Below are 16,116 nucleotides of genomic sequence, written 5' to 3'. Positions count from 1 at the left end.
CATACCAGATTCAGATTGACTCGATGTGTTACAAACTTCCCTACCAGCTAGAAGACCTATGATACAGGTGAATGTGGGGGGGAGAGAGATTCCATTTTTGATAGATACAGGTGCAACTTCCTCAATTTTGAATCAAGATTTTCTTCCGAATCCGGAAGATATTTCAGAACAAACAACTTTTGCTGAGGGTTATGATGGGGTAATTCGAACACTGCCATATACTGTGCCCCTAGAGGTCTCATTAGGACCTAAATGTTTTGCATCCAGATTTTTGTATGCCAGAGGTGCCCCAACATGTTTGTTAGGAACTGATGTCCTAAAGAAATTAGAAGCTAACATCAATTTTAGGGAAGATGGCACAGTTATACTGACTATCCCTGATGATGCAGAAACATTAGAACAATATGTTAGAATTCAGGCTTTTGAGGATTATGCTGAAGAAAAAGAGTACACCACAGATCTAGACCTCTCAATGGTCCCAGAAACACTGTGGGCACAGGGTGACACTGATGTGGGATTATTGCATATCTCTCCTGTAAAACTATCTGTGCAACCAGGAACTGTTCTCCCACAGCTCAGACAATACCCTGTGAGTGCCCAGCAGGAACTAGCGATTACAAAACAGATAGAGGGATATAAAGAGAAAGGAGTTTTGGTAGAGATACAATCACCTGCTAACACTCCTCTGTATCCAGTCAAAAAGAGAACTCTTGATAAGAGTTCTATGCCCAAATATCGTATGGTACATGATTTAAGAGAAATAAACAAAGTTCTAGATCCAATCACCCCAGTTGTACCCAATCCTCATACGTTACTATCACAGATACCAGCCAGTTCTCAAGTATTTACTGTAATAGATCTTTCAAATGCATTTTTCTCGGTTCCTTTACACCAAGATAGTTGGCATTTGTTTGCATTTACATTTAAGGGCAAACAGTTGGCGTGGACACGCCTTCCACAGGGAATGATACACTCCCCTACTCTTTATTCAAATGCCCTACAAACAGTCCTTCAGAGGTTTGAACCCGAACCACAGGTAGTAATTTTGCAGTATGTGGATGACCTACTACTTTGCTGCCCAGATCTAGAAACTGCAGAAAGGTCCACTGTGAGTTTACTATGTTTTTTAGAAAAAGAAGGGTGTAAAGTGAATAGACAAAAGCTACAAGTTTGTCAGACCAAAGTGGTCTTTCTAGGTCATTGCATTTCTCAAGGTAAAAAGCATCTTACACCACAAAGAACTGAAGCAATAAGACAGATGAATGAGCCTAGAAATCATAAACAGCTACGAGCATTTTTAGGAATAGTGTCTCATTGTAGACAATGGATTATACATGCCAGTCAACTAATGCAACCACTGTATGACTGTGTAAAAAGTGAACCTTATTTGTTGACAAAAGAAGGTCAGATTTCGTTCCAACAATTAAAAGATGCCCTTGTTTCAGCTCCAGCGTTAGGGCTACCAGACTACACCAAACCGTTTCAGCTTATGGCTGCAGAAGTTGATTCCCATGCTACAGGAGTTCTTACCCAGAAGCATGCAGGGAAACAAAGACCAATTGCATATCTTTCAGCAAGGTTAGATCCCGTAGCTAGAGCAGCGCCAACCTGTGTACGTGTAGTTGTTGCTGTCTCACTATTGTTGGACAAAGCATCAGAAATTGTCCTAGAGTATCCACTCACAGTTCAAACTACACATGATGTTTATGGGATATTAAACCAGGTCCAACCAAAACACATTTCCATGGCCAGACATTTGCGGCTACAGTGTTCTTTGTTGCTCCCCTCTACTATCACATTTGCTAGGCTTCAGACTCTCAATATAGCTACACTGCTACCTCTCGAGTCTGAAGGGGGGAATAAGGACACTGATACACACACAAATTTTTTCCCTACAGACACACATGATTGTACAGAGCTCATTTTACAAGAAACGGTAGGCTTACTCAATGTATCCGAAACACCACTTCAAAATCCAGATTTAGAGCTGTTTATAGATGGTAGTAGGTTTGCAGATGACACAGGTAACTTCCATACAGGGTATGCAGTTGTGTCAGAATCTGAAACTCTCAAAGCAGAACCACTTCCACCGAAACAGTCTGCACAAGAAGCAGAACTAACAGCATTGATTGAAGCTCTTAAAATAGCTGAGAACCAGACAGCTAATATATACACTGATTCTAGGTATGCACATGGTATTGTGTTTGATTTTGGAGTAATCTGGAGAGCTAGAGGTTACATGACAGCGTCAGGACAACCTGTAAAACATGCTTCTCTGATCAAACAGATCTTAGAGGCTGCACAAGAAACAAAAGAAGTAGCAGTAATCAAGGTAGCTGCACATGTGAGACTCGACACTAGGGAATCTAGGGGAAATGATAGGGCTGATAAAGCAGCCAAAGCAGCAGCTGTCAAACCCTTACAACAGGTTCATACTGTAAGCCCCACAGAAAATACTGAAGATAGACTGAGACAAGCACAGGAAGATGCAGGAGAAGAGGAGAGGGACAGGTGGAAAAAGGAAGGGGCAGAAGAACAAGCGGGAATTTGGAAGAAAGATGGACTAATATGTCTACCTAGAGCCTGGTATCCGATTGTAGTTGGTGGACTGCACCACCCTACTCATGTGTCTGCAAATGCAATGACACTACTGGCAAAGCAAGTCTGGTTGGCTCCAGGTTTTGGCAACTATGCAAGAGACTATTGTGCTGCATGCGCTATATGCCTGGCACATAATCCCGGACAGACAACAAAGACCCCTATGAAGCACCACGTCCGACCTCTCTACCCGTTTCAGCGATTACAAATAGACTTTATCCAGCTGCCAAAAAGTAATGGGTATGAGTATGTGTTGGTATGTGTGGACATGTTCTCGGGGTGGCCAGAGGCCTATCCAGTTCGGAAGGCTTCAGCTAAAAACACTGCTGTAAAGCTAGTTGCCGAACTGATACCCCGTTACGGTCTCCCTGAAGTGATCGAGTCAGATAGGGGTACTCATTTCACTGGAGAAATATTTCAAAATGTACTGAAAATGTTGGGTGTTGAAAGTCAGTTACACACTCCGTACCATCCTCAAAGTTCTGGTAAGGTGGAACGCATGAATGGAACTTTAAAATTAAAAATACAGAAAGCCATGGCTGAAACAGGAAAGCCTTGGACAGAATGCCTTCCACTGGCCCTTTACTCAATACGCAATACCCCAAGGGGTAAGACTAAACTGTCTCCATATGAAATTTTGTTTGGCAGGACTGCCAATTTAGGATGTTATTTTCCACAGCAACTTGTGTTAAATATTGAGTCATTGACTTCTTATGTGCAAAATCTTCAGAAACAATTAACTAAGGTGCATGCACAAGTTTTTGCTTCCCTTCCAGATCCTGACAACACAGAAGGAAGTCACAAGTTGGAACCAGGTGATCAAGTCTATGTAAAAAGACACACCAGAAAGGCTCTAGAACCAAGGTTTGACGGACCCTTCCAAGTCCTGTTGACAACACCTACATCAGTCAAGCTTGAAGGAAAGGCATCATGGATACATGCAAGCCATTGCAAGAAAAGCAGTATAAACTCATGATATTGATGTTAATAATGATAACCTCAACGGAGGCGTGGGATAGACTGAATTCTCTAGCCCCTTTGAACAATAGATTCGTACAACATCATAGAAAATTAGTGCATGACTTGTTAAACAATACACAAACCCTGACAGATTGTTGGATCTGTACCCATTCGCCGGTATCAGCCACAAGTATACCTTTTCTAGCAGTTCCCGTATTAGCAGAAGAAATATTCGCTTGGCCTAATTGTTCAGACAACCTGGCCAACAACCAAATTGGTAATGCTAGGCTGTGGAATACTACAATCGCCATACCAATTGTGGGATGGGTAGAATTTCCTTGGTGGCAGGGTAATCTCTCAGGGAGTAACACACATCTACAATATTTAGCATTTAGGGGAGGAAAATGGGTACCTAGAAATAAGACTGGATTAACTAATTTAGGACAGGTCCCCACAGAAAATCTACAGCTTAGTTTCAGTACAACCGTCCCCCCCTCTGATGCTTTCAAACCTGTAGTATTGGAAAGATACATACATAATAGAAAATGGAAACATTCTAAATTGTTCCCCCAAGGTGATGCAGACAGTTGTACAAGTAAGCTGGGGAACCTGGTTTGTAATAAATCCGATGAGTATATCAAAGGAATGCCTGTATGTGGGAATCCCGCAGCCGGGTACTGTAGCCCCTTGGGACAAAAACCCTCTTGGTGTATGCTTCAGAATGTATCTAGATTTGTGGACTTGGCTCACAGATTGGTATTGCAGCACTCAGCTCTATGGGATCTGCCTGAAGGTACATTTTGGATATGCGGAGAAGGAGCATATAAATGGCTTCCCGTAGGTATAAAGGGTACTTGTACATTAGGACGCCTAACCCCAGCTACATTCATAATTTCAAATAAACAAGTGAATATGCAAGCCGTGCCCAAGCACACACTGTATAAAAGAGCTGCAGATAACTCACCACGTCCCTCGGGGAGGCCACATATAGTACAAATGGGAATTCCTAACAAAATTGCTAGTACCATTTTTATTTATCCTATGTTAACACAGATGTGGGATAAATTAGTTAGAGCCACGGATTATCTAGATGATCAGATCTGGGATATATTGGATATACTAAACACTAGTATAGCTGTACAGAATCAGATTATAATAGTCACTAACCAACATACCCTGGTATTGGATTACCTAACTGCCTCACAAGGGGGTATGTGTCAAATCATCGGACCCACCTGCTGTCATTATATAGACCCGAATAGTACTATGAGTATGACATTTAAATTAAAGGACGTACAACGACTCAGAGATCAGTATGACAAAGACAATGACCAGAATAAGGATAGCTGGTGGTCAGATACCTTTTCTTTTCTTAACCCAGCCAACTGGTTCAGAGGAATCGGTGGGTGGGTTGCTGGGATTATGCAGAGCATAATACATATAGTTATGATTATTGTAGTCATATACGTACTATTCCAGATTGTGCTCAAGAGTATCTCAGTATGCACAGATAAACTTTGTGTAATAGATGCAAGAGTATAAAGTTTTTTTTTCCTTCTTCTCTTATGTTATCCTTTGCTAATACTGATTATTGCGCTTATTTTGCTATCCCTTTGTAATATCTGTACTTATTGCAAAACAAAGAAAAGGTTGCGAGAGTTAAACGGAAGAATTAATACTAGATTTGATTCTCTTATTGAATACAAGCATGTACATGTGTAATACCAAATAAAGGCTTTGTCTTTGGCCCTGTGGTAATAAAATAAATAAAAGAAAATGTCAAAGGGGGGAATTGTAGAGATCAGACTGAACTAAAGGAATCCATCTTGTCTTCTTCCTGAGAAATCTCGCTTACAACAAGATACATTTCTGCTGACTTGACATTTCCTTTTATGGAAGTAATCATGTGTGCATTCCTTCTTTCAATAGCAGCCTTTCATTCACCTTCCAGATGATGTAACTTTCTACTGATAAAGACTGGTATAGATTGTTTATGTAAGAGATAGTGAAATATGAGCGCTTGTGCGCATGTCTGTAAAAGAATAATTCTTTTCTATATAAAGGAAGGGCAAAGCCCAGAGAGAGAGAGATGTGCTCCTGGGCTTCCCCTGTATATGATCACACAATACCTTGTTTGCGTGTCATTTACTCAGGATCCCTACCTCTAGTAAGCCAGGGACTGAGAAGGACTTAACAATATGAAGCATCTATGGGGCCATAATCAACGGTATGGAGCATTATATATGGGGCACAGCTTTATATGGAGCATCTATGGGGCCATAATGAACGGTGCAGAGTATTATATATGGCACAGCTTTATATGGATCATCTATGGGGCCATAATGAACGGTGCAGAACATTATATAATGGCACAGCTTTATAAGGAGCATCTATGGGGCCATAATGAACGGTGCAGAGCATTATATGTGGCACAGTTTTATATGGAGCATCTATGGGGCCATAATGAACGGTGCAGAGCATTATTTGTGGTACAGCTTTATATGGAGCATCTATGGGGCCATAATGAACGGTATAGAGCATTATATATGGCACAGTTTTATATGGAGCATCTATGGGGCAATAATCAACGATATGGAGCATTATATGTGGCACAGCTTTATATGGAGCATCTATGGGGCAATAATCAATGGTATGGAGCATCTATTTTTAATTTTTGAAATTCACCGGTAGCTGCTGCATTTCCTACCCTAGGCTTATACTCGAGTCAATAAGTTTTCCCAGTTTTTTGTGGCAAAATTAGGGGGGGTCGGCTTATACTCGAGTATATACGGTATTTCCTTTTAGTGTTTTAGCTACAAATAATGACATTGCTGTCCCCTAATTAGTGTCATATCTGCCATATTTTATTGTACGGTGCTTACCACTAATATATATCTCACTTATTAAAAACACTATGGTTTCTTCTGGACTTTTATTTCATTAAGGGATTTTCTCACACTATCATACTCACCAGAACTCGTAGCAATGCTGACACAGAGGGACTGGAGCTTGTTCCAGGGATTTTGAGATTGACTGATTGGCCCTTCTTCTACAAATTCCTCATAAGGTGTAGAAGGCGCTGTACTGTATGGTTGTGCTGGAATAATGTGATCAATGACGGAAGAACAGAAATTAGCTGACAAAACTTAAAAAGGGCACACATAGCAAATTTAGAGACACGTCTTGAGTTTTGGTTGGTAAAGGTATTGAAGCGCTGAAAACTTCACCTATTTTAAAGTGCCTGTGAGCACTGAGAACAGTAGACTGATACTGAAAAAATACCATTTTCCCAAAATAAATTATTATGCACTGCACATGTTTGGCTACCTGCAAGTCCACTAGTTACTTAGATACAGAAAAATAAATAAATTCTGTTTATAACTATGCCGATCCCAAAGTGAATAAAAGGATCCCTGGGGTTTGGTATTCTGCACAGTGTTTTTTTAAAAGCACAAGACAAACAAATCTCTACTGCACAAGCAAAAAGTATATATGAAAAGCCCTGTACATTAGTCCCATATCACTATTCAACACCAAATCATACCTAAATACATAAAATGACTTGTAAATCTGGAACACACTGTATGGCACATACTTAAAGGGAATCTGTCACCTCATTTTTCAGATATTAAGCTGCGGCCACCGCCATTAGGGGCTTATCTACAGCATTCTGCAATGCTGCAGATAAGCCCCCCATGTAACCTGAAAGATGAGAAAAACAAGTTAGATTATGCTCTCCCAGGGGCACTCCGGGTCCGATGAGCGTCGCCTCCCATCTTCATGTGATGCCGTCCTCTTCCTTGCTTCTGAATAAAGATATATGTTGGGAGCACAACCAATATATAAATGTAACTAATAGGGTGCTACACAATGCATAGGAAATGTAAATACTGAACCAAAAAAGAAAAAGACACTGCATAAATGTGTGCACACCTATGTATCAAAAGAATAACAACTTTATTATAAGACATACAGCAATACAAAATATAAAACCATTAAATACATGTCCCATAAGGATAAAAAAAAACAAACACACCATACTACCTGAGTGATAATATATCTACAAGCCACAGCCCAAGGTTTTTGAGAAATGCTCATACATAAATATGCGTAGCTACAAATACAAACATAAATATATAGAAGCCGAGGGCGAAACGCGCGTTGGGGCGTGTTTTATCATCTATGGAGACGGAGAAGGGTAAGATTGTGACATGTGGAGGAGTTTAGCTGCACATATGGGGACGATGGGTCACTAGATCTTGGGAGTCTCCCCTGATATTTGTATGCAGCATTAATAGTAGTCTGTAAATGCCCTGAGGGATTTTGAGCACTGGCACTTTAGATTCCAATAAGTTTGTACAGGGACTGACTAGCATCCTCTTTAGAATTCATGTCCTCCATCTCTCCTTTGATGTGATAGTGGGTGTTGTGGTGCACCCTTTCCTTATATTCAGATATCTCTGTATTTATATCTTTACTGTCTGAACTATAGTTTGTTGTTTTTAAACATTTGAAATAAAATGATGGTTTTATGGATTAATCTGAGGTAGTATACTTCATTTCTTTGTGGTGTTTAAACATAAATATATACAGGCCGAGCACTTGTAACATGAGTCAATATGTATGTAACCACACAGATCCTGATAACAGCTGGGCGTCCCCAAAGTTATCAAAACATAAGCCAAACACAGCCAAATGAAATATATACAGTGCCTACAAGTAGTATTCAACCCCCTGCAGATTTAGCAGGTTTACACATTTGGAATTAACTTGGCATTGTGACATTTGGACTGTAGATCAGCCTGGAAGTGTGAAATGCACTGCAGCAAAAAAGAATGTTATTTCTTTGTTTATTTATTTTTTTAAATTGTGAAAAGTCTTTTCAGAGGGTCATTTATTATTCAACCCCTCAACCCACCAGAATTCTGTTTGGTTCCCCTAAAGTATTAAGAAGTAGTTCAGGCACAAAGAACAATGAGCTTCACATGTTTGGATTAATTATCTCTTTTTCCAGCCTTTTCTGACTATTTAAGACCCTCCCCAAACTTGTGAACAGCACTCAAACATGGTCAACATGGGAAAGACAAAGGAGCATTCCAGGGCCATCAGAGACAAGATCGTGGAGGGTCACAAGGCTGGCAAGGGGTACAAAACCCTTTCCAAGGAGTTGGGCCTACCTGTCTCCACTCTTGGGAGCATCATCCGGAAGTGGAAGGCTTATGGAACTACTGTTAGCCTTCCACGGCCTGGACAGCCTTTGAAAGTTTCCTCCCGTGCCGAGGCCAGGCTTGTCCGAAGAGTCAAAGCTAACCCAAGGACAACAAGGAAGGAGCTCCGGGAAGATCTCATGGCAGTGGGGACATTGGTTTCAGTCAATACCATAAGTAACGTACTCCACTGCAATGGTCTCCGTTCCAGATGAGCCCGTAAGGTACCTTTACGTTCAAAGCGTCATGTCAAGGCTCGTCTACAGTTTGCTCATGATCACTTGGAGGACTCTGAGACTGACTGGTTCAAGGTTCTCTGGTCTGATGAGACCAAGATCGAGATCTTTGGTGCCAACCACACACGTGACGTTTGGAGACTGGATGGCACTGCATACGACCCCAAGAATACCATCCCTACAGTCAAGCATGGTGGTGGCAGCATCATGCTGTGGGGCTGTTTCTCAGCCAAGGGGCCTGGCCATCTGGTCCACATCCATGGGAGGATGGATAGCACGGCCTACCTGGAGATTTTGGCCAAGAACCTCCGCTCCTCCATCAAGGATCTTAAGATGGGTCGTCATTTCATCTTCCAATAAGACAACGACCCAAAGCACACAGCCAAGAAAACCAAGGCCTGGTTCAAGAGGCAAAAAATCAAGGTATTGCAGTGACCTAGTCAGTCTCCTGACCTTAACCCAATTGAAAACTTGTGGAAGGAGCTCAAGATTAAAGTCCACATGAGACACCCAAAGAACCTAGATAACTTGGAGAAGATCTGCATGGAGGAGTGGGCCAAGATAACTCCAGAGACCTGTGCCGGCCTGATCAGGTCTTATAAAAGACGATTATTAGCTGTAATTGCAAACAAAGGTTATTCCACAAAATATTAAACCTAGGGGTTGAATAATAATTGACCCACACTTTTATGTTTAAAATTTATAAAAATTTAACTGAGCAACAAAACTTTTTGGTTTGTAAGATTTATGCATCTGTTAATAAATCCTGCTCTTGTTTGAAGTTTGAAGGCTCTAACTTATTTGCATCTTATTAAACCTGCTAAATCTGCAGGGGGTTGAATACTATTTGTAGGCACTGTAATAGGCGAAAAAATACCCTATTGCTAATGTTATATGTCCCTAACAGGGAAAGCAAAAGGCCAAAAAAATATATAGGCTAGATCAGCATAGAGGCACAGAAGGACATGCCACTGAAAATGTGTGCACAAAATCACAGCCACAAAATAAAGAAGCAGCAGTCATGGCAGAAAAATAGCACAGCCCAAAAGGTGTAAACAGAGCTGTGCAACCACCTCACAAGAATGAAAGGGGAGTCAAAAAGATAATAACATGTCTTGTGGCTGCCATCAAAAGGACCCCAATGCTGGCGAATCTGTGTGCAAACAAGAAGAAGGTGTGGGACAATCCCACGCGTATCGCTGCCCTGTGCAGCCCTGTGCTGTGTATTTGTATCTACGCATATTTATGTATGAGCATTTCTCAAAAACCTTGGGCTGTGGCTTGTAGATATATTATCACTCAAGTAGTATGGTGTGTTTGTGTTTTTTGATCCTTATGGGACATGTTTTTAATGGTTTTATATTTTGTATTGCTGTGTGTCTTATAATAAAGTTGTTATTCTTTTGATACATAGGTGTGCACACATTTATGCAGTGTCTTTTTCTTTTTTGGTTCACTCTTCCTTGCTTCTGTCGCAGCTCCTGTGCAGGCGTAATTCGCTGCCCTGTTGAGGGCAGAGCAAAGTACTGCAGCGCGCAGGCGCCAGGAAAGATCAGAGATGTCCGGCGCCTGCGCACTGCAGTGCTTTACTCTGCGCTCAACAGGGCAAATCAGTACGCCTGCGCCCGAGCCGCGACAGAAGCAAGGAAGAGGACGTCATCGTATGAAGATGGGAGGCGCCGGACCCGGACCTGCGACGCCCATCGGACCCCGACCGCCCCTGGGTGAGTATAATCGAACTTGATTTCTTATCTTTCAGGTTACATTGGGGGCTTATCTACAGCATTATAGAATGCTGTAGATAAGCCCCTAATAGCGGTGGCAGCAGCTTATATCCGAAAAATTAGGTGACAGATTCCCTTTAAATGGAAACACCATTGAAAAACAGGATTTTTGGTTGCTTACCGTAAAATCTGTTTCTTGAAGCCTCCATTGGGGGACACAGGAACCATGGGGTGTATGCTGCTGCCACTAGGAGGCTGACACTATGCAAATAAAAAAATTAGCTCCTCCTCTGCAGTGTACACCCCACCGACTGGCATTAAACTCTTCAGTTAGTGAGAAAGCAGTAGGAGAAAGAACAAGGTTGAAAAACCATAACCACAAACTTGAGAACTGTAAACGTGAGAACAGTCAGAGAACATATAACAAAAACATTGGGAGGGTGCTGTGTCCCCCAATGGAGGCTTCAAGAAACAGATTTTACGGTAAGCAACCAAAAATCCTGTTTTCTTTATCGCCTCTCATTGGGGGACACAGGAACCATGGGACGTCCCAAAGCAGTCCCAAGGGCGGGAAAAAACAGACTTCCATCAGGTCAGAGGACTCACCACTGCCGCCTGCAGGATCCTTCTGCCTAGGCTGGCGTCCGCCGATGCGTAGGTATGGACCTTGTAAAATTTGGCGAACGTGTGGATGGAAGACCAAGTTGCCGCTTTGCAAAGCTGTAGGGCGGAAGCCCTGTGGTGCACCGCCCAGGAGGCGCCGACTGCCCGGGTAGAGTGAGCCTTAATCCCAGGAGGGGGCACTCTGTTCTTGACCCGGTAAGCCTCCAAAATTGCCGTTCTGATCCAGCGAGCAATAGTCGCTTTAGAAGCCGGCTGGCCTCTGCGCGTGCCATCAGGAATGACGAAAAATGAATCCGTCTTCCGGAAAGAGGATGTTCTATCCAGATAAATCCTCACTGCCCTGACTAGGTCCAGCTTGTTCAACGATCGCTCCAGAGGATGAGTCGGAGCTGGACAAAAGGAAGGTAGAACGATGTCCTCGTTGAGGTGGAAGGTGGAAACCACCTTAGGAAGAAAAGAAGGTGGAGGTCGGAAGACCACCTTGTCCTGGTGAATGACCAAAAACGGAGGGCGGCAAGACAGTGCCGCCAGCTCGGAAACGCGGCGAATGGACGTGATGGCCACAAGAAAGGCCACCTTCCAAGATAAAACTGATAGAGGAATCTCCCTAAGAGGTTCAAAGGGAGAAACCTTCAAAACGTCCAGTACCAGGTTTAGGTCCCATGCCTCCACAGGGGCCCTGTACGGCGGGACGGCGTGGGCTACCCCCTGAAAGAAGGTCTTAACCTGTGGCCGAGAGGCCAAGGTCTTCTGAAAGAGGATGGAAAGCGCAGAGACCTGACCCTTCAGGGAACTAAGAGCCAGGCCCGAATCCAGTCCTGCCTGAAGGAAGGCCAAAAGAGAAGGCAGGGAAAAAACCATAGGCGGCACGCGGTTGGACTCGCACCAACGGAAGTAGGCCTTCCAGGTGCGGTAGTAGATCCTGGAAGACGAAGGCTTCCGAGCCTGAATCATGGTGTGAATGACGCGGTCCGAAAGGCCGGACGCTCTTAGAACCGCGGTCTCAACAGCCACGCCGTTAAACTGAGCGACCGAGAATTCGGGTGGCAGATCGGACCCTGGGACAGCAGATCGGGCCTGTCTGGAAGGCACCAGGGAGCGTCCGCGAGAAGGTTGACGAGCTCCGCGAACCAAGCTCTCCTGGGCCAATCCGGGGCGATCAGGATGACCGGCACCCCTTCCGCTTTGATCTTCTTCAACAGTTTGGGAAGTAATGGAAGGGGTGGGAACAGATAGGGCATCTCGAACTGTGACCAAGGAATGGCCAGAGCATCGACGCCCACTGCGAGAGGATCGCGTGACCTGGAGACGAATTGTGGAACCTTCCTGTTGATCCGAGACGCCGTGAGATCCACATCCGGAGTTCCCCATCGAAGACAAATCTGATGGAAGACCTCCGGATGCAGGGACCATTCCCCCGCCGCGAGACCCTCGCGGCTGAGGAAGTCGGCGGCCCAGTTTTCTACGCCGGGGATATGCACCGCGGATATCACCGGAACCGTTGCCTCTGCCCAAAGGAGGATCTTGGACACCTCGGCAAGGGCCAAGGAGCTCCGAGTCCCCCCCTGATGGTTGACATATGCCACAGCCGTGGCATTGTCCGTCTGGATCCGGACTGGAAGGCCCCTGAGAATCCTTTCCCAATGGCGGAGGGACAGAAAGATGGCCCGAATTTCGAGGACGTTGATCGGCAGCGCGGACTCCTGCAGCGACCAACGGCCCTGAACCGTCAGGTGGCGAAAAACCGCACCCCAGCCGATCAGGCTGGCATCCGTTGTCACCACCTGCCAGTGAACCGGAAGGAAGGACCTGCCCTGGGAGATGAGAGGAGACGTCAGCCACCAGTTGAGAGACCGCTTGACCCGAAAGGAGAGTCTGATCGGCCGATCCAGGGAGAAGACCGACCTGTCCCACTGAGACAGAATGGCTTGCTGAAGGGGTCGAGAATGGAATTGGGCGAAGGGAATCGCTTCCAAGGTAGCTACCATCCTCCCCAGAACCTTCATGGCCGATCGGAGGGAGGGAGGCCGAGGACCCTGGAGCAAGAGAATGTCCCGACAAAGGGTGGATCTCTTGTCCTTGGGAAGGAAGACTCTGGACAGATGAGTGTCGAAGAGCATGCCCAGAAAGATGATGCGCTGAGAAGGAATAAGGCAGGACTTCTTCCGGTTGACCAGCCATCCGAAACGGGATAAGGTGTCGAGAACAATGGACAAGCTTTCGTGGGCCTGAGCAAAGGACGGAGCCTTGATGAGGATGTCGTCGAGGTATGGAAACAGAACCAAGCCTCTGACTCTCAAAATGGCCATCAGCGCCGCCATGATTTTCGTGAACACCCTTGGCGCGGTTGCGAGACCGAACGGCAGGGCGACGAACTGAAAATGATCTTGTTGCACTGCGAAGCGCAGGAAACGGTGATGTCCGGGAAATATTGGAACATGTAGGTAGGCGTCCTGGATATCTATAGAGCATAGAAATTCCTGAGCCTCCATGGAAGCAATTACTGAACGAAGGGATTCCATCCTGAAGTGTCTCAGGCGAACCCTCCTGTTCAACAATTTGAGGTCCAGAATGGGACGAACCTTGCCGTCTTTTTTCGGTACCACAAAGAGGTTCGAGTAGAAACCCGTGTACCGTTCCTTTTCTGGGACGGGAACGATTACCCCGGATTTGAGCAGAGAAGCGATGGCTGCGAAGAAGCCCGGAACCAAAGCGGGATCCTTTGGAGGACGAGATTGGAAGAAACGATCTCTGGGTCGGGAGGCGAACTCTATTTTGTATCCCGAAGACACAACTTCCCTGACCCATGCATCCTCTACTGCGGAAATCCAGACGTCCCTGAAACGGAGAAGACGGCCCCCCAACCTGGGAGTTGGGCTGGAGTCTTGCCGAGAGTCATGCGGAAGTGGATCTTCCAGTCCTGGGCCTGGACGATCTACCCTGGGAATAGCGAGGACGCCAGGACGGAGTGGGCCTGAAGGACACCGCCTTCTTCTCTTGACGTGCCTGTGGCCTCTGTTGCTGCTGGGAAAAGGAGTTTGACGCAGCGAAGCGACGAAAAGGCCGGAACGAGCGAAACTGCCGTCTAGGAGGAGGGCGACGAGGTTTAGCCTGGGGGAGAAGGGAACTTGTGCCCCCAGTGGCGTCCTTAATGATCTGGTCCAGCTGGGAACCAAAGAGACGAGAGCCCTGGAAGGGCAGACTAGTGAGGGACTTTTTGGAGGACAAGTCCGCCTGCCAGGCCTTGAGCCAAACGGTCCGGCGAATGGCAACGGCATTGCTGGAAGCCTGAGCCGCACAAGACGCGACATCCAGGGAGGCGGAAACCAGGTATTCACCAGCGTGGGAAATCTGGTTGGCAAGTTCCGCTAATTGCGCGGGAGGAGCCCCGTCCAGGATACCTCGCCGCAGATCCTTGGCCCATTTTGAGATGGATTTTGAGGCCCAAGTGGAAGCAAAGGCCGGGCATAGCGCTGCTGAAGCCGCTTCGAAGGCAGATTTTGCGAAGGATTCTATAACTCTGTCGTTAGAATCCTTCAGAGACGCTCCGCCGGACAGTGGGAGCACCGTGTTGGTGGACAGCCTGGACACAGGTGGATCCACCGAGGGAGAGACCGTCCAATTGGCGGTAAGATCTGGTGAAAAAGGATATAACACCCCCAGGCGTTTTCCCCTCTGAAAACGTCTGGTCGGATTCTCTCTCTCTCTGGTCAGGATTTCCTCGAATTCAGGATGAGGGGCAAAAAATCTTGAAGGTGGTTTGGCCCGTCTAAACGAAACCGCCTGATCTGCGGGTTCCGTAGAGGGATCCTTAATGCCGCAGGTTTGGTTTATAGCCCGAATGAGGTTCTGGACCGACTCACTCATGGTGGCGATTTGGCTAGGATCCAACTCCGACATCTCCTCTGAGGGCGCATCAGATAAAGCCTCGCCTGACTCAGGGGAGGAGGAACGGTGCGACACCAACCGCGGGGGAGGGCCGTGCGGCGAGATGGAACGCGAAGAGGACTCAGACCGACGTTGCTGTCTGGACCTTTTGTGGCTAATCAAGGAGGGCTCGGGCGGCGGTTCCTGCGACCCGCTGGCCACTGCAGGGGTCTGCAGGGGTAACCGATCCAGCGCGGACACCAGGGTTTGAGACACCCGTGTTAAATCGGCCACCGATTGTGACAGAGAAGCGGCCCAGCCTGGGATGGGGGGATCACTCTCGGGCGGAACAGCCGGGGGATCCTGGGCGGTGGGAACAATCGGGTTGCTGCAGGACTGACACAGCGGGGAGGACTGACCTGAGGGAAGTTTGCTGTTACAGGACGAACATGCAAAGTACGTGACTAAGGCAGAAGATGAAGAGGTAGGGGGACGAGAGCGGCCCCCTTTAGAGGTAGACATTTTTAGGGACCCTGAAGATGCCAGTGGGTTAGGGGACAGTGGGCAGAGGGGTGTGTCAGTCTGCAGTGCAGCTACTCACGGACCCGGTCCTGGAAGATGTCCCACTTGTCCTCGGCGGAGAACTTCCCTGAGGTGCTGATTCTGCGATGCTGAGCCACAGAAGATGCGAGTGCTGCTGCTGTGAGAAGCGGTGCACACCGGCCGAGGGACCCACGAGGAAGGGGGTGGAGCCAGACGCAGAGGCGCCGGTGGGCAGGGCGCAGTATGTCGGGCGGGAAAGAAGCCCGCCCGCAGAACCGGAAGTGGGGAGCCGAGAAACCGGAAGTAGGCCCCGGCGTAAGCCGGGACCTAAATTAGAGACCGGCGCCGCCGGAGAAG

General features: G+C 46.3%; 1 protein-coding gene across 7 annotated transcripts in view; it reads right to left on the bottom strand.

Moving 5' to 3' along the window:
• The window catches only part of ACD (ACD shelterin complex subunit and telomerase recruitment factor), a 108,073-nt gene that overhangs the window by 38,453 nt on the left and 53,504 nt on the right, over positions 1 to 16,116 (bottom strand). For 6 of the 7 annotated variants that reach the window (XM_069730727.1, XM_069730731.1, XM_069730728.1 and 3 more), the window contains one exon: positions 6,530 to 6,655. The exons of the other annotated variant lie outside the window; for it this stretch is intronic. In XM_069730727.1, the coding sequence (XP_069586828.1) occupies positions 6,530 to 6,655 (126 nt within the window). The remainder of the gene's footprint in view (positions 1 to 6,529; positions 6,656 to 16,116) is intronic. 7 annotated transcript variants of the gene reach the window in all.

The sequence above is a fragment of the Ranitomeya imitator genome, chromosome 6, assembly GCF_032444005.1.
Source record: "Ranitomeya imitator isolate aRanImi1 chromosome 6, aRanImi1.pri, whole genome shotgun sequence".
Classification (NCBI taxonomy): Eukaryota; Metazoa; Chordata; class Amphibia; order Anura; family Dendrobatidae; genus Ranitomeya; species Ranitomeya imitator.
Note: the sequence above shows the minus strand (reverse complement) of the source record. Positions and strands in the feature narration are given on the sequence as shown.